This window comes from Coloeus monedula (genome assembly GCF_965178545.1).
Source record: "Coloeus monedula genome assembly, chromosome: 18".
NCBI classification, from domain to species: Eukaryota; Metazoa; Chordata; class Aves; order Passeriformes; family Corvidae; genus Coloeus; species Coloeus monedula.
This window is the reverse complement of record NC_138798.1, coordinates 7,509,178-7,534,551: the sequence shown is the minus strand read 5'-3', so window position 1 is coordinate 7,534,551 and position 25,374 is coordinate 7,509,178. Positions and strand designations below refer to the sequence as shown.

General features: G+C 41.5%; 1 protein-coding gene across 2 annotated transcripts in view; it reads left to right on the top strand.

The window, feature by feature from the left end:
- The window catches only part of ZDHHC8 (zDHHC palmitoyltransferase 8), a gene marked incomplete at its 5' end in the record, with an annotated part of 111,404 nt that extends 87,643 nt beyond the window's left edge, over positions 1 to 23,761 (top strand). The window contains 10 exons of one of the 2 annotated variants that reach the window (XR_014226940.1): positions 2,004 to 2,161; positions 5,294 to 5,466; positions 6,647 to 6,749; positions 10,051 to 10,142; positions 11,793 to 11,925; positions 12,802 to 12,919; positions 13,698 to 13,807; positions 16,680 to 17,716; positions 18,945 to 22,362; positions 23,024 to 23,761. Coding sequence is in view for 1 of the 2 variants with exons in the window: in XM_082293667.1 (XP_082149793.1) it covers positions 2,004 to 2,161; positions 5,294 to 5,466; positions 6,647 to 6,749; positions 10,051 to 10,142; positions 11,793 to 11,925; positions 12,802 to 12,919; positions 13,698 to 13,807; positions 16,680 to 17,716; positions 18,945 to 19,116 (2,096 nt within the window). Of the gene's footprint in view, positions 1 to 2,003; positions 2,162 to 5,293; positions 5,467 to 6,646; positions 6,750 to 10,050; positions 10,143 to 11,792; positions 11,926 to 12,801; positions 12,920 to 13,697; positions 13,808 to 16,679; positions 17,717 to 18,944 lie in introns of both variants that reach the window. The other variant, XM_082293667.1, reaches the window with a different exon arrangement.
- Positions 23,762 to 25,374: the final 1,613 nt, after the last annotated feature.

Genomic DNA, 25,374 nt, shown 5'->3' with positions numbered 1-25,374 from the left:
TCTTCCCTCCCGTCCCATCTCCCTTTACACAAGGGAGTCCAGGAGCAAAGCAGGAAGAGGAAGGAGGAGTTCCTAAAGTTCACCACTCTTCTGTCTCTCACTTCATTTGTGGCCTTGGCCTTGCATCTCTGTACTGTGCCTATGCTTTGTCAGGAAGATGCTGGAAGCAAGAGGAGTGGGGAAAGGACGAGAAAAGGCATGGAATTCATCCTGGGAGAAAGTAATGGAGCAGGAGTTTAGATGTGTGAAGGAAGCAAACTGATAAGGGAAAAGATGGAAAAGACTATAAATACCAGTGCTGGGAGGAAGGAGGAGCAGATGTTATTTCAGATCACAAGTGTGCATGTGAAAAAAAGCATATCACCACCCCACGCCACCTGCAGGGCTGCCAGCGCAAGGAGTTCAGGAATTGTAGGAGGGACTTAAAATGAATACACAATCACTCCATTTGCTTTCTGCTGTTGAAATTAGGTTTAGTCTTCTTGGTTTTCAAGCTTCTTAGCACATTTCTGATAGTTAGGAATTTACTTCAAAATCAAAACAACAAATAAGCAATACAAAAGCTGAGACTCTAATGAAATCACACAATTCCTGTAAGGAAGCCTCCAAAAATTTGTTAGAAAAATATGAGATTGGCTACTCTGTGTCAGTGGATCACAGTATGAGAATCTGTGTAGTAAGATACATTCCTCTGCCAATGTATTCTTCTGCTCAGGTCACTGGAAACTGGAAGTAAGCACATTTCCAGCTATATCATATGAGCTTACAGGTTCTCTGGCAGATAGAACTTGGCCTATGGGGGAAATGATAGAACTTGGGCTGCAGAAACCCAGCTTGTTGAAGAGGATCTTAATCAAACTCCCAGATCCATTACTCATTTTTGAATATTTTTAAAAATTTGTTGGCTCTCTGAGTGTTTCTGGTATGAATCAGGACTGGCTCTGTGTGAGTGAATTTCTGGTAATACACCAGAATGAGTGAGTAGGAAAGGAAGTATTAAGTAACTGAAACTGGGGCTGCCTTGAAAAATCTGATTTACAGACTAGGCTGAGACTGGCAATGTTTGTTGCTGGCTAATTATACCAACTACAAACTAGCTTTCAGCATTTTTGATGTGAATCTGTTTTATATCAACTCTGTATTTGAATTCTGCAAAAGCAACATGTTTAAATGCATGTAGGTATATATATAATGTACATACTTTTTGTCAGCATAATCAGATTTTTTATAAGAGCTTAAATGGTTTGACTGTTCTGGTGTCTTGTTTTCATCTGCCCACATGTGTAACACAGCATGGGCAGGTTTATAATGGTATTGGAGAACCTACAGACTGTATTTATAGAAGTGCCTAAGGGATTTAGAGTCTGACTCTCTCTAAGAGTCCCAGTGACTAGTTATGAAGGAAAATTATAGGGAATGGTGCCAGTACAGCACTCTGCTTCCACACACAAACGTTAATCCAGAGAATACTCTTGCAAGATAAATACTGTAGCTGAGCCAGATCCCAAGCTCATTTAAGTGAAGGGAGAATTTCCCTCTGAAGTCAATGGAAATTGGATCATGATAACACATCTAGAGAAGATTTAATATAGAACTGCATGACAGTAATTGATGCTCCACTGGGACAACGTTATCAAATTCCACCTAATTTGGAGCCAGTCAACCAATGCCAGCTGCGCTATAATGTTTAACCAGGTGTTAAATAGATGTGAACTTCTTAGATTTTCTGTCAGGAGGAAACAAACAAAGACCACGGGAATCTAGAATAATATTTTTTTCTTCCCAATATATCTTTGTCTGTTATAGACCGGTTTTTATTTTGTGCATTTATTTTTAAATGGACTCTTTTCTTAAACAGGGCAGAGGTGATAAACCATCTGCCCTCTGTGTTGTCCCCAGTAAGGGGACTGTGCAGTGCCCCTGTGTCCCAGGTGCTGACAGGATTAGCTCTGTTCTCTTTGTCCTCTGCTGTCTCCACTAACTTCCAGTTTTGCATTGAGCAGCAGACGAAGATGAGGATAAAGACGACGACTTCCGCGCGCCGCTGTACAAGAACGTGGAGATCAAAGGAATCCAAGTACGGATGAAGTGGTGCGCCACCTGCCACTTCTACCGCCCGCCCCGCTGCTCCCACTGCAGCGTCTGTGACAACTGCGTGGAGGTAACACTGCTGTGGGTCAGGTCACTGTGGCTCTGCCTCGGGGCTGGGCTTGCACCTGCTATTGGAAACAGGCAGTGGGGTTGCCCCAGTATTCCAGTTCTTGGAAGTTCACAGCTGTAGCCTTGTTGGACTCCTGCTGAGCGGTACCATTTGAACAGCCCTCAGTTATGTGTGTCACAGATGGAGTAATGCTCGATGTCAGCCTTGTTGGCAGTGATAATTAGAATAAAAATTTATAATGCTGGCTGTGTCTTCTGAATGTTAAAAAGGGGTGAATGGGAGAGTGGATGCAGAGTTCAGGAGAGCAAGAAATGCAGGGCGAACCATTTTAACTTGTCATGTGTGAGCTTAAGGCTCATCATTAAATTTGGAGCAAACTGATGCCTACATCAGTGGACAAGAAGAGAAGCCAGAATGGTGTGTGAGTTCAGGAAAACCAAACTCATAATTCAGTAAGTGTTTCTCCAGTCAATGGAAGGCGCCCAGTTTCTTTCAACACCTCAGCTCCGTGCATGAGATCATTCATGTTTCTAATGTTGATTGCTCTGAATTAGGGGATTTTCATGATTCTTGATACCCTTAGGGTCTTGGTGAGTCACACAGGATTTTTAAAAAATAACCCCTAAACAGTAAGATGTGCTTCTGGGCTATAAGCATCTCCCAGACATGTAGGTACAGAGCACTGTATTCACAGTAGTGTATTGCCAGAGGATGCTTTTTATTGCTGAGCTAATAATTCTACTTCTAAAGGATCATTTCTGCTGCAAGGTCTAATTTTTTTTCAAAAGATGAAATCTTCAATATGTCTAAAATATTTTCAGCTGTGCCATTAAAATGAAAGGAATTACTAATCAGAAGAGGAAAAAATACCGTAGTCAGCTGGAATGCTGTATGCACTACCTTTGTCCTAATCCTCTTTGCCATAAGCAAGGGAATAGTCCCAAAGAAAGCAGCACAGTTACAAGTGAGAGAAAGGCTGCCTGTATTTATCTTCTGTCAGTCATTTTCTCCTTCAGGGCAATATATATCTAAGTTATAATTACCTGGAAGCAGTGCTGTGCCTAGTAACCATCGATAAATAGGACAAGGCTGTCCTGTTTTGGAAGGCTTTAGAAGGATGTGGGATTTTAGAAGCCTGAGAGTGAGGAGCTGCCAAGGTCCCTGGGTAGAGGGGAGTAGCCATAGCTGTTTGTAAGTTGTGACGCACAATTTGTTTAGACTGCTGTGAATTGTTGGATAGAGCTGGATTTTTTGTAGAAAACCTGAATCAAACATTCCTAGTTCTAAAACATAAATGTTTGCACTAATTCTAGATCCTGAGGATTGTTTAGATGATGGTAAATTCTCAGTTGTCCCATGGAATTTCTTTCTTCCACCTTACCCGGTGGCTCAGCATAAAAATTTGTTTTCAACAAATGAAGTTTTTTTAGAAAAAGATTGCTCAAAACTCACTGGTATAAACACTTGAAGTTTCATGCTGATGTAAGGCCTCCATGGGAGTCAGTTCTGCAGCAGAAGTGAAAATGGGAGAGAATCCAAAAGGAACCTGCATAAAATAGCAGAAGGCAAGGTGACACTGGCTAGCTCTCCACAAGTTCTATTGATAGTCAGGTCAGTTGAATGTTCCCTACTATTCTGGTGCCCAAGTAAGGAGCTCTGCTTGTAATTAAGTTATTACTGCTGTGGAGGAATGTAGGCAAAAAGCATTAATGACTTCTGAATCAATAAATCATGGCCTAAAACATGTTTTATTGATTCTTGTGATGCTTATTTCCCACTCACCTGTCTATCCTAGAAGAGCTTTGAGACAGTAACAGGAGTGACTCTGCTGGCTTTCCATGTAGGATCCACTCAGGGTTGTAGTTCACATGTTTTCACTTTCAGTCTAGAATGTACAATAAAAATTATTTTCCCAAATATAAAACTTCTGAACAATTTGGTAAAAGTGAATAAACAACAAAAGCAGACAACATTTACAGAAATAAAACCAATTAAAACTTAAAGCATGCTGTTACCAGAGGGACCCAAAAATGAATCTGTGACAAAAGTAGTCAGATTTTTGTTTTCTTAATTGAAATGTTTGCAGTGAGTACTTACATGGTTTCATAATCCATAGGTATTTTGGGTTGCATACAGCCATATTTGCATAACAGACAGATGTTATGTCAGCATTTCAGATATAGCCTGAAATGATCTTAAGATTAAGTTGCCCCTCTCATTTTCTAATGTGCTTTGAGAAAGCTCTAATCCATTTTTTTGTATTTTGTAAATTTTTGGTAAATGTGTTGTGCAAAACTTAGAAATATAAAACCCCCTGTGTCATCATTGAGCAGTGCACAAAGCAAAGAATAAACAGTTCATTTGTCGATGCAATGAAAGTGTAATATCTGTTCTGAAGAACACAGAGGTGAGAAGGGTTTATTTCTTGCGTCTGGTCTTGTCTTCACGTCAAGAATAATCCCACTGGAGACAGTGGATTTACATGCTTACAAAACTGTGTAAAGGCACTCAGAGGGTGTCTGTGGCTTGCCCTCATTATTAAATCTCCTGTTAAAAGGGATCTGACTTTGTGAGGTACTTTGGACTTCTGACTGAGAAAAATAGTTAGGTTTGGATTCATAACTATTAATGAACCTGTGCAGAATTTTGCCTGTGTCTGATCCAGCTGTTGCTTTTCTTTGTGGACCTGCTTGGTAAAAAGGTACTTTTGTGATGTCCATTGTTCAAAGTGGATTCATTCAGTGATGTATAAGTACTGAAATGTGGGACAGGAAATTCTGCAGCAATATTGCATCTTCAAACCATTTTAGGTTATAATAACTTCATTGTAATTGACTCGTGCTAAGGATGAAAAAAAATTAGGGCTTCTGCTGCTAGCAGATAAATAGCCTGTCCTTTATTTTTAATATATTCTCTCTTCAAATGCTATAAACACTCAAGTACCTCTCCATCCATGGACAGAGAAACAACTTGGTTCTAAAAAGAGCCTTATAAAGACAGACAAGCATTTTGTAAAGCTGCAGAACTAGTCTGATGTAATTTTACATGACAGTGGTTCAGATTCATCTCTAAGGCAATGTATTTTCTTTCACTGTTTGGATATTTTTCCCTGTCTCTCCCTTTTTTTACAAGGATTTTGACCATCACTGCCCATGGGTCAACAATTGCATAGGACGGAGGAACTACCGCTATTTTTTTCTCTTCTTGCTGTCCTTAAGTACGCACATGGTTGGAGTGTTCACCTTTGGGCTCATCTTCGTACTAAACCATATGGAAAAGCTGGGAGCAGCTCATACTACCATTACGTATCCTTCCTTTTGGTCTTTCAAGACTCAAGGTGACTGAGGAAAATGTGAAAGAATGAATCTGAATATTTTTCCTGCAGGAGCTGGTGGAGCCTCTCCTGATCCCCCACTGTTCTCCTCCTGTAAATGCTCAGTGCAGGTTTTCCTCTGTTCCCGTCGTACCTGTGTGAACATGGATTGCTCCAGAAACTATAGCTGACCCTTTGTCTTTCTCAGTCTTTGTCATGACAACCCAGCAGAAGGATGAGCTGCCTCCCTGAATTTTACTTAGAACCAGGTGTAGCTCTCAGCTGCTGTTTTCTGTATTCAAAACTCTGTTGCTGTATTTTGGAGCAGAGTTTGCTCTGGAAGCAGCCTCCTGCATGCTGGTGTACACACGAACCACTGGCTCTGAGGGGTGTCACTGCTCTTGATAGATTAGTGCAGAACATTCTTACATGGTAGGTAGAGCCAGAGTCACTGAGTTCGCATTACTTTTTAACCATCTCAGGGATGAGGACCCAGACTAGGAGCAGATGGACTTTGAGATGAAATTTAATTAGACCTTGCTAAAGGTGAGGGACACGCTACTCTGCACTCCTGAGACCCCACCTGGAGTGCTGCACCAACATCAGAAGGATGTGGAGGTGCTGGAGCAACTCCAGAAGAGGCCACAGAGATGCCCAGAGAGCTCAAGCCCCTCTGCTCTGGAGCCAGGCTGGGAGAGTTGGTGTTGTTCAGCCTGGAGAAGAGAAGGCTCTAGGGAGACCTTAGAGCCCCTTCCAATGCCTAAAGGGGCTCCAAAAGACCTGGAGAGGAACTTTGGACAAGGGTCTGGAGTGAAAGGACAAGGGGAACCGCTTCCAACTGAAAGAAGGCAGGTTTAGATGAGATATTAGCATGAAATTCTTCACTATGAGGCACTGGCACAGGTTGTCCAGAGAACCTGTGGCTGCCCCATCCCTGGAAGTGTCCAAGGCCAGGTTGGACAGGGCTTGGAGCAGCCTGGGCTAGTGAAAGGTGTCCTGTCCACAACAGGGGCATTGGAACAGGGGGGTGATCTTTAAGGTCCCTTCCAACCCAAACCATTCTATGACACTGTGACACTCTCCCTATTTTTTTTTCTCCTTTTCCTCTCTCTTGTCTTTCATAGACTCTTTTTCCCTTCACTCATCCCAGTTTCTTTAACTCTTGGATACAGAATGGCTGTCATGTGTGTGGCTGGGTTATTCTTTATTCCAGTCATTGGTCTCACTGGCTTCCATATTGTTCTAGTGGCCCGAGGGCGCACAACGAATGAACAGGTAAGAAGCAATCCTTTCTCCATGTTTGTGGCTGAGGTGTTGAGTTGGGAAGGAAAGCCAGCAAGTCAGCTTGGGTAAAGCAAAAGATGGTCCAAATCTTACCAGTAACGCTCTTACTGGAGCTTTTGGGGAGATCTAGGAAGATTGCCTATTTTTTTATTTTCAGATATATTTTTTTTAATGCACTGCAGGCAAAGATTTCCCTTTTTTAGCCACAGAGCATCACCCTAGGCTTATTTATTATTTAAAATCTACTCATGGCCTTGAAATAGGTTTTATGTGGCGAGTACCATCAACCCCAGAAGTTCAAACTTTATGAGTCAGACTGAACAATCCATGAGATTGAGTGAAAGAAAGAAAGGAAAAGATTAAATCATTTGCCCTCTCTCCTGGTATTTTGAACTCCTCCAGCAAGCCCACACTGCCCATAATAGGGTCTGAGTTAGCTCTTTGTCTCGCTCTGTCTCTCTTTCTTGTTCTCATGCATATGAACACACACACACACACACACACACACACACACAGTGCTGTTGGACCCAACTTGCTTTGCTTCTCCAAACCAAGTGCCAACATGACACCTTCTGCCAAAAAGCCTGTAAAACTTCAATTCCCCTGCAGCTACTCAAATGTCTATGATCACAGCCCCTGTGGTTGATGCAGACACACATTCATGTGCACATCAATAGCATGGTGTGGGTGATAGAGATCAGTGTGATGGGATCAATAACAGGCCCCTGCCACCCCTAAGGGACAGTTTGCATGTGTGGCACTGGTCTCAGCCCTCTTCCCAAGGCTGATGAACTCTGTGCCCTCCAGTGCTTCACCCTTTCACAGGCCCAGCCCCAAAGTGCCCCTCATATCCGGGCTTTTTTCACTTTTTTTTTTCCACCATACTTCTTTTCCTTTGTGGTTTGGGTTTTTTCAGCTGTGTTTTTGCTGCCCTTGCACCCATGGGTGCTCTGCAGCTCCCACTGAGCTGTTTTGGCTGTCCTGGGGGCTGACGACTCCATGCTGTGGAGTTGTCTGGCTCCTGGGCAGGCTGTGAGTGTTGAAAACATCTGTCTGAGGCCAGGCCTTCATAAACTGAGATGACATTGTCTCCATCCCACAAGAAGACAATAAAAACTCTTACCCAGAAGAGTGTGGGAGGTTTACATAAGCAAGGAATCTGAAGTCGTCCTAAACTGTTGCCTAACATGGCCTTTGAACAAAGCAAGCTTCCATAGCTGTCATCTTCAAATGCTTTTCTCTGTCCTGCTCAGAATCATCTGCTCTTCATTTTAAAATTGATTTTGCTCGAGCATTAGGTTTGATAGTGCTAACAATAGGAGCATGAAACACAGAGCATTTTGGTCTCATAGCCCAAATCGTGGTTTGCCTTAAGCTTGTCTTTGTGCAGTGATATAAACTCTCAATGAAAATGTTAGGCTGAAGAAGAAAAAATTTAACTTTAAAAAAATGTAAAATTTAACTTCATGTGTTTGTGGCTGTACTAGAATTTAGAAGTTTGAGAATTTTTTGTTTGATTGAAATAACTGTTGGAAAATGTATCCTAGTTTGGTTTGGTTTCCTGAGATACCAAACCACTTGAGATTTAATTCATCTTCCCATGCCATTTTGAAAATTAAATACAATCTGGTCTTAATTTCTGCTTAGTCATATGTAGCAGCTATCTGTAACTGGAGGATGGATGTTCCCAGCCTTCAGGTCCCTTTTAGAGGAAGCATATCTAAGTAATTAGAGCACCAGACCAGGAGAGATGGACATGAAATCTGCTCCTGGCTTTGCCACTGTTCTAAGACATTCTCTTTTTTCCTGCAGTCTCTCTGTTGATTCTCTTTTCTCACACTGCTAGTTATCTATCAAGCTTTCCAGTTGCAATATGCTCAGCTTATCTTGTCCTCTTTTTCCAGTACATTTTATAGGCCAGTGGTACAGACATTTTTTGGTTTTTACTGGAAATTTTTGGTATTTATTCATTCTGGAGTTTGTAAGTTCCGAGCATTCATAGTAGGCAGACAGTGATTGAAAAGTGCATCGTGTCTGGGTTTGGATGTTTCTGAGCTTTCTGAATGCCTCTGAAATTCTTTTATGGAATCAAAATAACCCATAACCCAACATCTGCTCATATTCTGGTATTTTTAGTTTCTGAATAGAATAAATAAATATCCTTACTTCTTAGACTGCTTTCTACCAGTGGATTTCAAACTACTTTAGAAACCAAATTGATATAATTAGTACTGTAATCTATGAGTTGGAGAAATTTTATTTTCATACTGTATTTGAGAAAACGGGCACAGAGATATGAAACGCTTTGCCAGCATCTGGCACAAGTCAGCGTGAGCCTAGGATTGAATGCAGATGTGCCGAATGTCCCAGGCCCATGTTTTCGTCAAAAGGTTGCTCTTCCAAATCTTAGAACTTCCAGCCTCTCTTGGCCTCCTAAAGAGCTTTATGTTATATCAACAAGGCCAGCATAATATATTGCAGAATCATTCCATCGTTGTTATTTTATGTACAAGTAATTAAAGTATTTCTGATACTCTGTAAACTTGTTGCTAGATCAGAACTATGAGCTGATTAAAATGCTTTACTTGCAAACAGCAACAGTAATGCTTTTAATGGCAACCACTATTAATCTCCCTGGCATTATTGGTATTTATCCCCATATGGTGACTTTCAAGTATCTGCCTGTAGAGTACAAACTCTTTATAGTGCTTATGAAGCCTTGAATGGATCCCGCCAGTCTAATGAGGCTTGGCTTTTATTAAACCTGCTCATTTACAAGCAAACATTGTAATCACCAGGGAGTTCCTGGCACCATCCCACATAAGGCAGTGGTTTGTACTGATTGCTGCTCAGGATGGGATCTGAGAGAGAGGAAACATTGTTCTCATCCAGCATTTGGGAATGTTGATTCGACATTGCTGTTGGTTCAGAGGGGACTTGCCAAGGCAGAGGAGGGGAAGTGACGGGAATGAAAGGGACCAAAACAGGATGTCTGGCTGGGAGCAGACACAAATCCGGTGCAGGAGCAGCATGGAGAGGTGAACACATCATTTTGAAACCCAGTCACATTCAGCGGTGTCCTTTTGGGAAGGATCTTGAGTTGAGTGCCTCCTAGCTGGAATTAGCTGACAGAGGTGGTGTGTTAGAGCTGGAGAGAAAAAGTGCAGCATTCAAAGAAAAATGATCTGTTTGGGAAGGACAGAAGGGTCAGACTTGTTCTTGGCTTTGTGAGGGTTGGATGATGACTTTTATATAACCAGAGGTTTGAGCACTCTCCTGAATATGTTTCCAGGTGACAGGGAAATTCCGTGGGGGAGTGAATCCTTTTACCCGAGGATGCTGTGGAAATGTGGAACACGTGCTCTGCAGCCCCCTGGCTCCCAGGTAAGAGAAATGCTCTCAGCTGGGAATGAGGGAGGAAGAGTAGTTGTTGGGACAGAGGAAGAAAATGTGCTTGGTTGGGCTCACAAGCCAAAGGTCATTGATGGAATAAGAGGAAAGCAAAGCAAAACTCCTGAAGGCAGAGCTCTGTGATAACTGCTTCCCTGTTGCATGGCTGTAACCTGTCCAAGTAGTTGCTTTCTTCATGTAATTCACCACCCTTATCCCAGAAATATTTTTTTGGAATGAGGTTGTCAAATTATGTCAAGAGCTGATGCCCTTGTCTTCATAAACTTGTTTATCCAGTGGATTTCAGTAACAAGGTAAATACCCGTATGTTATCATAGTGCCCACACAACTTCTTACACTATACAGGCAACGTCCAGCCTGCTGGAGGAAAGGAAGGAAGCTAAAATCAGACTTTCTCCTTAAGACTTAAATCTAATTTAAGGCTGCTGTGGTTTTCAATCTCACTGGCACTTTCATTATCATAAAACAGATTATCAATGAGGTCTACATCATGGAACTTGAGATTTTATTTATGGCTTTCTATTTTTGGGGAAATGGATTTATCGTTTCACATTTTGAAATCAGGATCTTAATGCAGTAGATTAGATGGACTATAAATAATTCTGGGTGCTGAGTTGTCCACCCTGCAAACATGTTCATAATCTTACTACAGGACTTACTTGAGCCTTTTTGGGGTGTTGAACAATTCCAGACCCTGACACTATTCCCCTTTGTTACACAACAAATAAGTCCTAAAGGACTGTTGCACGTGTTAAAATAAAGACACTGGAGTAGCTGCTTCTCAAACTTACCAAATCGTTAAAATCAGATCAAGGTACATGAGAAGAACCAGGTGTTAAATGCTGTGAGACACTTCTTTTAAGAGGGGGGTGTGAGTACCGTCGTCATGGCTATTCACAGAATTACAGCAAGCAGAACATTTGTGTTTTGTGAAGACCTGTTCAGATTGTCCTGTATATTGAAGGTCACTGAGTCATCACTACTAGAATGTCCTGTTCACCACTTAAAACAGAGAAAGCTGGTGTGTGTATTAATATTCAGGCATTGTACGGCCACTGGCAAATTGCACTTACAGAATTCTGTTCCACTGGAGAGAAATTAGATATCTAAAGTCAGCCATTTCCTCTTAGATTTGTTGCTTCCTATGGACTTGTGAGTCTCTTTTACCTCCATTTATTTGAACACTAAACATGCTACAGAAACAAGTCACCATGTGGTAAGTCAGAACTGGCAGCACATCATCTCCATGGTAACTCCCCATGTGCTGGGTCTTGTTCCCCCAGTCACTGACTCCCACCACAGGGCAGCTGTTTCATGTTAGCTGGGGTTGATCTAGTCAGTCACTTCTGTTGGAGGCAGGCTTCTCTTGCTCTCTTCGTGTTCTTGTCCATTAGTGCTTCAAAAGTTGCTGATTTTTTTAATGCATCCTCTCCTTTTGCTCACTAAAAAAAATAATTTTTTATTGCTGCCTAATTATTACATACATTGAAATAAATGGAAGTTCTTACCTAGGTTCTGACACATTCTTAAATCATAACCTGGAAGTGGGAAGATTTTCTTGTCTCTAAGCCTTGTTCCTAGGTTATTGTTTATTTTAATGATGACTGTTGCACAATTAACCAGGTATGTGGTCGAGCCCAAGAAAAAGCAAGCTGTGAGTGTGAAGCCTCCTTTCCTGAGACCTGATTTGTCTGAGAGACAGATCACAGTGAAGATCAGTGACAACGGCATCCAAGCCAACCTCAACCGGAGCAAGGTGAGGAAATCTCCAAGCTCTGCTTTTGAAGGGCATGGATTGAGCATTATCAAGGCTGGGAATGAGTCTGTCATTGACAAATCTTTTTGAGATGATGCAGAAAATGACAGAGGTTGAGTCTTTGTCATAAACTTCATCCTCTGAAAGTAACCCAGGTTCAGTAAGAGCAGCTCTTGATCCAGTAACAGGCAGCTCTAGAATGGAATCCCTCTGGGCTTCTTTTGGAAGAGTTGGTTGTTCTTTGCAGTAGTTATTTTCTGTCCCAAAAATTGTCATCTCTTGGTGTTCAAATTAATTTTAATGAGCTCTTGTACCACCAGACCAGGTCAGCTGTTCTACTTCAAAGAATGTTCTGAGCTTCCAGGCTGCAGGAAGGCTTGTGGTCCAGGTCAAGGAATATTGACTCAGGAGCTGAGTTCTCTTCTCTCCTCTTGTCTTTTCAGCTTCTCCTGGCATGAATAGTAGAGAAGGATTTGTTTAGTCCTATAAAAAGCAGTGGATTCAAAGGAAGCCAACTTGGAAGATTTTTGTGGATAGTTACTTCCTACCCTCTTTGGATAGTTACTTGCTGAGAGCTACCTGGAAAGCTACTGAAAAATGCTAGAAAACACTATTGTCTTCTACCACATATTAATTAGCGTGATGATAATGGTATTTAGCATGCCAAGTAGACCAGGATAGTGCATTTAAAATTCTCCTGGCTGGTTATGACAATGCTAATTTTACAAGTGACAGTCCTTGTCTGGAGTGGATGCTAAATCCTGTTTGTCATTATAGGTATAGGTAGTTCTGGTTCTCTGGTACATCCAGCACTCTGACACACGCTGTTATTTAACCAAGCTGCATGTAATGATTGATTTTTTTTTATCATTTCAGTCTAAAATCAGCCTGGAAGGTCTGGAGGATAAAAATATGGATGTGCAACCACCTCTTCCACCCAAAGGAGATCCAAGCAAGTACTCTGAGCTAAAAGGGCAGCTGGGCACCAGTGAAGGTACAGTTGGCATGATCAATGTTTTATTTTTATAATGAGAAAATATTTCACCCTCTTTAAAAGGTTTCTTCTATTTTTTCAAAACATCTGGGTGAAGGCTTTTTTTCTATTTATAGGATTTTTTTCTATTTATAGGACTTTTCTATTTATAGGATATTTATATATATATTTCCAGACTAGGGGAATTAACAGCAGGGAAGGGAGAGAAAAGCCAGCTTGAAGTGGTTCATTCAAGCCTAGGTTGAATGCTTCATGTCAGTTTTGCAGAGTTTATAAACTCTTTCAAACCCCTTCTTAAATTTTTGATAAATTTTTAAATGAAAAATGTCATTTTTAACTAAGGAATCAGAAATATTAGCATGAAATTCTTAGGTATTGCAAACTGAATTATTTCATTTGTGAGAATGTAAATTTAATGCTTTGATATTGTTAAAAAACCCTTTTTTTTCCCAGACAGAGCTAGTAGCTGAATTCAACACAAATATTTAGTATTTCAAATTAGGCAAAATTACTGCTCACCGAAGCATGTCACCCCACTCAATATGTTTTGTGCTTTGTTTCTTTTTCTCTGTAGAAGAAAGCTCTGGCAGCAATGTGCTGTTACTGCCATAGGAGCCCTATTGATTTTGGTGGAATGCTACACAAAAGTACTGCAAGTTTTATTCTCTCCAGAGCAGATCTGTTTGCAGAGGAGGATGGATAGCAAGGAATTATGGCTGACAGCTTTCTTTCCACACACATTTTAATAGAAAGTACTTTTTTTTTTTTCCTTTTGCAGAAGGTGGCCTCTCACCCAAACTTATCAGCCCTCCTACTCCTGCCATGTACAAATACCGACCAGCTTTCAGCAACAATCCCAAAGTCCACTACCACGCCACGGCCGAGCAGGTGAGTGAGCCCCGGAGTTTCTGCTCCCAGGCAGGGTGGAGCTGAGCATGAATTCACTGCAGGGCCCTAGTGAATGTCAGAGTGTAAAAGTAAATAACAACACTTGGCACTGTTGTGTGACAGTGTATTATTTTCACTGTGCCCCTTATGGAAACATGTCTGATTTCACAGCTTTCCCCTGCTGACACGGCTGTCCCGCTGCCAGGCGTGTGCTGCCACTGTTCCGGTGTCTCGGCCTGATCCTGAGATGCTGAGAAGTGTCACCTTCCATTGGCTTCTCCTGGCAGAGGTGCCACCTCACATTCCCTTCAGAGGGAGCTGGGCATGCTGAGTGCTTCTCTGGATCAGACCCTTTAGCCAACAGTCAGTGTACTCACTGATCCCTTAGGATGTCAGCTTGCAAAATAGAAAGAACTTTTAAAGCATCCCAAGAGATATTTTAGAGAAAATTAGTGGAAGGCTCCTCATGTTTGACCTTCCTTAGCACCTATTCAGTGCATTTGGGTTATATGGAAAAAAACACCTTCCTAATACTTGGCTTCATTTTCCCCTATCAAGAAAACTGAGGTCCAAACAATTAGACATATTTGCTCTGGAATTTTGATAGTTTTCTCTTTTGCTTAGAAGTTATGAAACTTAATTCTCATGGATTTATTGCAAATATTCCTTGGCCCCCAGGGCCTGAGAGCAGCAGTTTGAAAATCACTGGTCTAACCTGTATATTTGCAATATATATCCAAGTCTTCACACACCAGTGGAGACACTCTTAAAAACACATACCACACACAGTGCAGTTTTCTCAAAATTAATTTCATCAGGTCCTTCAGTGTCACCCATGGAATAACAAGAAGGGAAGGAGTATTATGAAAGAAGTAAGGAAAGGAAAATATGGTAGATAAAAATAATTGCCTGCAGCAACACTGTAATAAGACAGAATGTTCCTTAAATGGTGAGGAAAGCTTTTCATGAATCCTTCTCATTTGGAAAAGGAAGATGGTGATAGACAGTGGAATTCCAGCTACGACCAAGTTTGAGTTTTAGTCTTACTGCAGAAATGGTAAATCTTATTCTCTGGATTTGTCCACTTAATGAAGAAACGAGTGGCTTATGAAAGAGAACACAAGAACAACAGTGTGTTCACTGTATCCAAGAAGTTTAATATCCTATCATTTTCATTTTATTACGTGAAAAATGGCTTGGCATCCGATTCAAAATAGTCTATTTACAAGCATCATCTAGCAATTTTGAGCTGTGGAAACCACAGCACACTGAGTCATAATGCCAAAAGTCAGGGAGCCAAGGAAGACAGGCTTGTCGTGTTCATTCAGTGCACAGCCAGAGATGCAATATAGATACAGGTGAGGTTCTGATTAGGCCAGGGGACTGGACAGTGCTGTGAAATGATAACAGGGAACAGCACCTTCACTCTGAGGACTGCTGTTTCAATTCTAACCCAAAACAGTGCTGTTGCTGTTGCTGACTGGTGTGCAAGCTCTGGGGGCTTGTTCAGTTTTATAGAAGTCACAACTCTCTAGTATCAGCTGGGAGTATCATAAAATGGGGTTCACGTGGCGAGCTGATAGGAGGGCATGCATTTTTATGCCAAGCCTAAGCAGGAGGTACAGAGGGAAAGAGACTGGGCTGTGTGAGGAATGCCATGGTGTCTGTTCTGTATTACTTCTTCAGCCTGTCAATGTAATTCTGCTTTTGAGCAGTGAAAGCTGCTAGGAAAGAGGCATTTGGGACACAAGGATAAGTAGCACAAATATACTTAAAAGCTACGTCATTGCTCTCATCCTCCTTTACAGGCTGTCACTTGGTCTCCTTTTTCCAGAGAAGGCCAAATTTAGCACCATGCTCTAGAAGAGAGTGAGCCATTTTGCATACTTCTCTATCTTATAGCTCAAAGGAAAAAACTTTTTTTAAAAATCCACAATAAACCAGGGGTTTGTCATTCAGTTTTTTCTTTTGATAGCTTTCCTTTAAAAGAAACCAAAGAAAAAGCCATGTCAACTGCATTTCTTATTAAATATGTGACTGATAATAATTCTTTGTTTGCAGAGCCAGTGTAGCCAATTTATTGTGTGTTATGGCAAACTCTTCCTTAAAAATACAAGCAAAAGCTATTTGCTGCACAGAATGGCATTTAAAGTGAACAGAACTCTGAGCAATTTTCATAGAGTAAAACAAAGTGAAGTCCTATCTCTTTTCAGAGCACATAAATAAATTAGGGCCTTTGTTTCTTTCTCTGATGTGGCCACTTTCTCCTACACAGGCAATAAAAAAGAGAAAATTGCTTCATTTTGTTGTATAAATGGTGGGAAGGAGCCTCTCTGCTGTAATTAAGGTTAGGTGCCGAATTTTGAAGACCTGTGACCAGAAATTCAGATTTACTGAATATTCATTGCACAGAGTAGAGTGGATAAGGGTGTGCTGGTCCCCAGTGTGTTGAAATGAAGCTCAAAGTATTTCTGTCTCAGCACACAAAACTTGACATCCCTCAACTCAAGAGCTATTTGTAGAAAACGTGAAGTGCAGTGCTTTTTCCAAGGGCAGTATCATCAGATTACAATCTGATTTACTTTGGCTGAGACTTGAGTCTCACCTTAGGTCTCTCATTCATTGTTTTCAGTGTCCATGTATTAACTTACTTTTTACTGTCACTTATTTAGCACTTAGTAAAAATAACTACTCCTTGCTTCTAAGGTGCTAATCCAGATGTTGAACAGGAGTCAGGAGGTTTTCTTGTCATGAACCTGGGCTGACGGTCAGAGGGAAGACCTTCAGCTCTGTCCTTCCCATGCACTCACTGAGAGAGCAACCCTGTAATTATGTGTCACTGGCTTCTGTTTCTCCTCTTCATCTGTTTTAGATCACCTTGCAGGAGGGACACAGTCAAGGGGCTTTGATAGAAGAGGATGGCAGGAGCCTTGATTACCAGTCCGAACCCAGCTTGGACATCCCCAGCTACCGGAAGAGCTCCCTCCACAAGACCTATCAGTCTTCCCCACTCCAGATAGATTCCTTTGCCATCAATTCACGATCCCTGAGCCTGAAATCTGCTGGCAGGAGAGGGACAGACAAAGTGCCCCTTCATCCAATAAAGTCTGAAGGGGCAGCTTCCACCCCTTACAAAAGCATCTTTTCTCCCAATTCCCTGTCAAACAGAAATGGGAGTCTTTCGTATGACAGTTTGCTGAACCCCATGTCTCCCTCAGGGAGGAAGTGCATTGCCCATTCTGCAGTCAGCTCTGTCGGGTACCACTCCCCATACTTGTCAGCCAAAATGTGCCACCTCCGGGGCAGCGAGCTGCAGCGCCAGCCACCACAGAGCTTCAGCCCAGTGCTGGGGGGCCCGGCCCCGCATCAGCGAGACCCCTCCCCAGTCCGCTATGATAACCTTTCCAAGACAATTATGGCATCCATCCAGGAAAGGAAAGAGATGGAAGAGAGGGAGAAGCTCCTTCACTCGCACCCTGATTCGGTGTTTGCAGACTCAGGTGTCTATGACACGCCCAGCTCCTACAGCCTTCAGCAAGTGAGCACACTCTCGGAAGACCCGCGCAGCATGGCCATGAGATACGGATCCAGGGACAATCTGATGGCTGCCACCAGCTTTAGCACAAGGAACCCTATACTGCAGTCCTCAGTGTCTTCACTCTCAAGTGCAATGACAAGAGCACCAAGGACTTCCACAACCTCTCTGCAAGCTGATTTAGCCAATAATAATGTGCAGTCCCATCAAACACTACAGGGCAGGGTGAGCAATGGCTCCTACAAATCCCCAGGCCACCAGGTCCCATCATCCCCCACAGGGATGCCTAGGTCACCCTCTTACGGAGGCCCGAAGGCTGTGTCGTTTGTAAACACTGTGGAAATTACAGAGGTGCAGTCAGTGGGAGCACAGAGGTATGTACTGCTTGAGGGGCTGATAGCAGTGGGAATCTGCTTGTGAGCAAGAGCACAGCCCAAATAAGGTGTTTGCTGTGGGCCATGAGGGCAGGAGGTTTGTGGGTGCTCTTCAGTTCTGTCACACCCCCACAGAAACCTCATCATGACAAAATGTTTGCACTTCTGCTGTACCTGGAACTGCAGGTGGTCAATTATGCTGTAAATTTGTAGTGATGCAGTATCGTAGGTGAACTGGGGAATTATTTCCAAGGCATGAGGCAGATTATCCCTCCCCTCATGCACAAAAGGGTGGAGCTGCATCCTAAAGGGAGGCTGGACCCAGACATTGCTTGGATATTTCCCTCAGTGCACCAAGTGTTGAGTGTCCATAGCACAGAACTGCTGATAAAAGCACAGAGCTTCATAACATTACCTTAAGGCCTTGCTGCTTCTTTCCTTTCTGTGAGAAAGCGTGGAGAGAGAGGATTTGCTGTGCCAAGAACCTCAGTAAGTGCCATCTGAGCAAGATCCTCAACTGCAGCTTCTGCATGTGCTTCTCTTTTCCTTCTGGAAACTGTGGAGCTTGCAAAGCCTGAAGAGATCATGATCCTGCTGAGGATGCAGTATTTCAGCTTAGCTGGGGCCTGGAGCGCTCTTCAGAAATATCTAAGTTTCCTTTGTATCTGGCACTTACTGCGCCGTGCTGGCCTCTGGTTGAGGTTGCAGGTTTCTCTCTCCTGTTATCCAACAATTTTGGAAAACTTACTGAAATGTGGGAGAACAATTACTGTAGGTCTCCTTAAGTGTCAGCAAGTTGTTTCAGAGATGAGCAACAAAGTTTTGTTTAACTGGATATTTAACTGGGAAATATTTTTTCTGAGAATTTATTTCTGATTTTAAGACACAGTTTGGCTTAAGGTCAGCAGTGAGCAGTGGTGACAGTTAAACCCTACTGTGTCCTACAAATGCCTATGCAATTAGTTTGGATCAACAAAGCATTTAAGCAAATAATTAAATGAACAAATATTACTGGGGTGTGGTCCACTAACCTAATGGCCAAATTAATCCTCTCATTTCAGTGGCTTTTCATCAAGTGCATTGGCTTCAACCAGCCTGCTCCCAGGCTTGAATATTTTGCAATGCTGGGACTCAGGGTGACTGGGGTAATTGCTTATTCTGAATGAAGCCATTCTGCTATCACACTTTGTCACTAATATTGCATCTTTTGATATTTCTTTTGATGCAGGGATGACATGCAGCTGAAGACACCTCACAATAAAATAAATGGACAGCCAAAAGGAATAGCCAGGCTGGGTTCAACATCAAGTTCCCAGGGGACGCCTGTCAGCCCTGCTAGACACTCAAATGTTAAGAAGGTGTCTGGAGTAGGTGGAACAACCTATGAAATTTCAGTGTAAAATAAAATGAATTAAAAACAAAGAGCCATCCACTCAGCCAGCCATGAAGCTAGGAGCACTGTGAAGACTCAAATAACAACAAAGAAGGAGCAGCAGCAGTCGGCCACTCTCCTTTTCTTGTTTTGGGTTTGTTCTGTTTGCATCTTTCTCTTTTGGCCAAAAACCAGCTGCAGCCTTATTCTTGAAGGAATAATAAAACTGTACAGTCTATTAGACTCTTCCTGAACTGACAGGCGGGAACTGGCTATGACCTAAGACCACCACAGAGCAGATTTCCTTCCTGCAAGAGAGCGCTAAAGCCATTGTGCGCGTGTCTGTCCAACCAATCTGTCGTGTACCAGTTGTGCTGTGAAAAAGTACGGTCAGTCCAGGATCAGTCAGTTTTCCCATGTCCCTTCCTAGTTCTTCTGGCCAGCAATGTGTCCAGCAGGAGCCAGAGGACCAACTGCTGATTTCCTGCTGCCATGGAAAGCAGGCTTCCTGCACTGGGCAGGAGCTGCTCCATGTCCCCCGGGCACTGCAGCTCAGGTTCCTCCTCCTGGGAAGGAACAAGGCAAGGCCACTTGGGCTGCAGACACCATGTCGTCTTTAAAAGCCTCCCTGGTCCCAGATGGGGGCAGGAGAAAGGATAGCAACAGCTTCTCCCTGTCTGCCATTCACCTCCCTGTGTGTGAAGTTGTGTGTGTGTGCGCGTGTTTGTCTCCATGGAAAAGGACCGCAACACCAGTGAGGATCTGCCACTCTGACCTCCTGCTCCCTCTGGGTTTGAAAGGCTTCTCTGATCCGGAAGCAAAACCAAGCAGATAAGAAAGGACATGTTTGGATGGAAACATATTTTAAACAGCCGTCAGCTGCTTTCCCTGCACCCTCCTTACCTGTTGGATTTAGGCAATAACAGAGTTTACTGCCTTGCCCTGGTGCCGTCAGTGTAATCCCGCAGCAAGGTTACCATGAGCTGTTGAATTTACAGTGTGTGTAACTGAGCCAAGCGTGTATCTAAAGGATATAAATTTTCTGTCTGCCTAATTACTAGCACATTCCCTCTGGTCTTCAATACTGTTAGACAAAGGATTTTCAATTTGGGTTTTTTCCCCCTGGGGAACAACTTTTTAAAATAATATCAATCAAATCTATTTAACATTCTGAGGTTTCTTTTTCCTGTCTCTAGAAAACTACATTTACTTTGTTGGATTTAAAGACAACTTTACTGTAAAAAACAAGAAAGGGGTGCATTACTTTTGTCAAAAATATGAGGACTCTCTCAAAGCTAATTTTGGGACAAATGGATTTTTATTTCTCTGTTCCTTATCTCCTTTTCCTTTCCATTCAGTTACCACCTCCGAAGTCAAAAGTACTGAGATCTGGACCAATGCTAACTAGCCAGATCATGTGTGCAATTAAGAATATCCTGAATGACTGTTGCCAAAGTCACTAAAAATTACTATTTATCACTGAGCCAGTCTGCATATGAGACCTCGACTTCCCGCCTGGTTCTATTGGTGAATAGTTTTGATGAGAGATCTAAATTCATCATTTTTCAGGATATTTGTTTCAAGGGGTTAAATCCTTTCCAGTCCTTGACTATAATGGAAAGCTCTCCAGGTATTTGGTAGCAATTCATAATGTGTTGATAACATCTTATTTGTTTTCATGTATGTTGAGATTAATTGTTCCAGAAGGCAAATGTTGACCTTAATTTTGCCTGGTTAAAATTTATATTTTGATTTGATGAATCTTGACATCTGCTGCAATACATGGTTATTATGTCCCTTGTATATCACATTATTTTTTGGAGACAAAGGTTGAAGGGAACATAAGAAAGTTAATCATCTCTCTGTGTAATGCTCTATGTTGCCTGAAGGGAGAAACCTGGAAAGCAATGCATCTGCAATAGGCCAAAGTTCTGAGAGAGTGTAGAAATCAGTGTGCATTTTATTGCCTTGGTGATATTTTAAATGCCTGGTGTAGGGACACTGCAGAGCAGAGAAGCAATAGTCTTTCTATGCAGATTTGCTCACTGGCATGTAGAACATTGTCTTTAGGTGGAGGCACCATGGTACCAGAAGGATGCTGGCAAACTGGATCAGGTACAGATGGAGCAATATATATTAAAGAACTGGATGGGCTGGCTAATGAGAAGATTTAAAGGGCTAAAACATGCCACTGGCTAAGCAATGAAGTGGAAATTGAGTATCATAATTTTACAAATATGTTACTTAAAAGTTGTAAAACCAAAGGTAAATCAAAGGGTTGTCACTGATAATCAATGGTTTACATTTAGAAGGGGACAGAAAAGATGGAGGGGAAGGTGCAGTGGAATAGTCTTCCAAGCAGAGTTTTGGAGACAAACTGTTTAGGACAGTCAAACTGTATTTGGACAAGTCCTTAAAAAATTTCTGTGAGAGGTGAGCCTGTAGGGACAAGGGGTAGACCAGATGGCCTTACAGATTTCTTCCATCTTGAACTGTTATTAATCTGCAGTCCACCCTGATGTTAACTCCTCAGGAAAGATGCAGTACTTCTTTAAGGACTGGAATTCACTCTGGTGCATAGAGTATCACAAGAATTACTTGTTTTTAAAGTATCATGTATGCTATATGTAGGCCCTGAAAAAGAGGGGTTATGAGACACGTGGGATTAGGGAGAGAGACAAGGGCACATTTTATCATGTATCTTTGAATACGTACATGAAATTCATGCAAGCAAGGCTGAAAATTTGCACCAATGTAATATTTGAGATTTGCATCCCAGTGATGCTCCACTTTGATCGTTCTTTCTCTTGCATTTATAAATGAAAAAGCTACTGAAGAACTTGAAGGGCCAAAGAGCCTTTGAAGTTAACTACATTAGTTCATGAGAGAATTTCTCAGTAAGACTAAACACAGTATTGTGTGTATAAAGCACTAATATCCAGGGTTATTTTGACATAGTTCACAAGGGGTAAGGTAGGAAAAAAAGGATGCACTGTGTCAGTACAAGTTCAGCAGTAAAGATTATGTATTTTGTGAATAGTTTTGCCCACAGTTGAGAGACATTCAACTTTTTCATAGGTTTACAATGGTACCAAAGTCTTTTTTTTTTTTCCTTTTGAGGTTTGCATTTAATTCAGTGCACATAGCCTGGAGTAAATAACTCAAATTTTCTGAAAGAATAATCTAAGCAGAACTGTTAACAGGAGATTGCATGCAGCAAATCCAGCCTCATTTCCATCCAAGGCACTGAACCTGCAGCTATTTTCTCATACGTGTAAGTGTCTGTTCCATAGTTCCTGTTGTGGGACTGGGGACCTATTTATTAAATCTAATTTTTGAGCAGAATCCAGCCCATGTTATAGTTCTTTAAGCAGTTTACAGATCAGCAGTAAGGTTCTTCTGTCCAGATACCCTGTTTTTACAGACACTGCAGGCCAAATCTACAGCTGGTATAAATTGGTGTGGCTGCATGAAAGCTCATTTAATTGATGCTAATTTATAGTAGGTGGGGATCAGCCACGAAAATCCAGCACGAGTTAACACATCCTGTAAAGTAGCTTCTTTATTTTTGTCATGCTTATTTCATGTTTCAGAAGTCTTAAATATCTTCAACATGTTTTTATTTGTAGCTGTGGATTGTATTACTTATTTAAAAAAGAGCAATAGATTTTTTTTAGTTTATGCATCAGTTTTCATTGCATATTGCATTTTATTATCCGTTTGTTCCCTGTTCATATGCTCCCATTTAGCCTCCAGGTTTTCATTGTAGTACTTTTCTGCCTTGAAAAGTTGGATCTCTGTATCTTTAATTGTATAATATATTGAGTATTATGGAATTAAATGTACCTTATTACATGGGTGGGAGAGAGAGGAAATATTTTTACTTGAAGCCTTAATATTTTCTTTTTTTACTACTTTGTTTGTTGACCTCATAGGAAAGTCTGAATAGCAAAGACTTTGAAACTCCGGGCCAAATACTGCACTGACAGACAACCAGCATTTGGCCCCCATGTCAAAACTGGATGCAGACATAACCTGAAGTGAACAAGGGAAAAAGCCTCAGGGTGGCATATTTTCCTGAAGATCATTAATACAGTCTCAAAACATGTCTGTAAGCAAGTACATTAAAGAAGTCTTCAAGTCTTGAATTTTTAAGGAAGGTGATAGCAGGAACTGCCCTAATATCTTACATCTGCTTTTTTTCTTTTTTAATTAAGCAAAACAAATGTATTTACTCAGTTTGGTTCAGCCAGCTCGGGGGGTTGCACAGAGCTCTGTGTTGGTAGCCATGTGCAGCACATGAGCTGGGGGGTGTTGCTGTTCTAATTCTAACCAAGCGTGATGTTGTGTCAACTCGGCCCGCGAGGATCCCTCCCGGGCCTTACAATGGACGTTCCTCAGATGATGCCTACTCTCCTACAAGCCTAATATGGAAATTGCAATGTGGTTTTCTTCGGACTATATCTGTGGTCCAGACTAGAGATATATAGAGAGATATATATATAGTCAATATTTTTTTGTGTGTGTGGGAAAGATGGGGTCAAGCTTTTCTGTCTCTGACAGTCTGGAAAGTTAATGTCGAACCGTTTTTATGGTCTGTATTTCACCTGTTCTGCCACCTTGAATTGTTGGAATGTATCCGTGCAGGCTTTGTGGAGCTCTGTCTGTAACCTTTTTTGTGGCTCTCGTAATACATATATATTTTTTAAACTTTTGAGTCACTTCAGTATTTTTGAGTGTCTGTTTCTGCCTCAGATGCATTCGTTTGCTGAGATGGTTCATGGTGCGCTACCCTTTCTCACTTCCACTCGTGCAAACCCTGAACTGGAAGAGCAGAACTGGAAAGGCCAGTTCCAGTGCAAAGGACAAAAGTGACAAAATATTAGAAGTGACTGCAGGCTAAATCTCATTTTCAAGATTCTTATGGTAGAGCAGGAAGTATGGTAAGTCTTTAAAAGAGTGTCTCCTAGTTATGACCAATGCATCATGTTTGTAAGGTCACAGCAAGTGGTCCATGAAACAACACTAAATAAAGCTTTCTGTACTGCTTTTTATTTAAGTTGTGGGGTTAAGAGGGATCCTGTGGTCCAGCACAGTTTTGAATCACTGCTACAGAGTAACTGGAAAAATTTTTATATTGATATTTGTTGAATACATTCTGTCCAGGTCATCTGGGTTTATAAATCCCAAACGTGTGCAATTCTTAATCTATCTTCATCTGTCAGCCTGTTTCTAGTCTTTGGAAATATGTCCATTTGATCTGTCAGACTGTCTTACAACACGCACAGCTGCCAAGCCCTGCAGCTGCTGCAGGATTGCTGATGCCATAATTTGCATATATAGGCTAATTGCATTAAGTGAGGATCCATTCGAGCATGTTCGTTATAAATGCCAGTCATATTTGTGTGCTGTTGTGTCTTCACGTGGCAGAGATTACCTTTTATATAAAATGGCCCAAACTGTAGTCACCAGGTTCCGTTGATGTTGGCTACATCAAGCAGGGTTATATAAGCCCATGATCTCTTTCAATTAATTTTATTTAAATATATCTTGGCTTACCGCAATCTCGGCTTTCTTCTCTCTAAGTAATGGGTAAATTATCCAAGTTCGTATTTAATTTTTTTCATTGTTGTTGTTTTTCATTTTGCAGGACACATTTAGGTTCACATTCTGGAACATAAGGAGAGACAAAGAAAACTATTTAAATAGGTGAATGTATCTTTTAAGAGAGAATCAATTTTACAATAAATAGATTAGAATTACTGTCAAAATTGGTTTTGTTCATCTTGTCACAGTAACTTGAAATTTAAAGTAAGGCTTATTTCACAGCTGATATCTCTAACCCTGAAACACTTTTAAAATGTTTTGGTTAGATATTTCAAATTACATGAAGAAATATGATCTACTTTTACAGATTATAACAGTCCTGGACAAATGATGGTACATTTTACAGTGCCTTATATATATGTGTATATATTTATATGTGTATATATAATGCCTATATATATATAATGTATACGTAACTGTGTACAGAGAGTCAAGTAAAACTAGTTACAGGTGTCCCTATCTGATGTATTTTAAGTGGAACTGATCTGTGTTGATAGAAAAAATGTGGTTGTATCAGCAGCAAAATACAAAATCGGAATTACTTAAAAAAAATGTAAGCAAATAAAGTAGACTGGAAACAGTGTTTTCTGCCAGTAGTTGTGTTCCAGGCCATGGAAGACTGGTAGACAAACCCACCATTTTAAGGGATATTCAGAGAGAAGGGAAAGCAGTGCTGGAA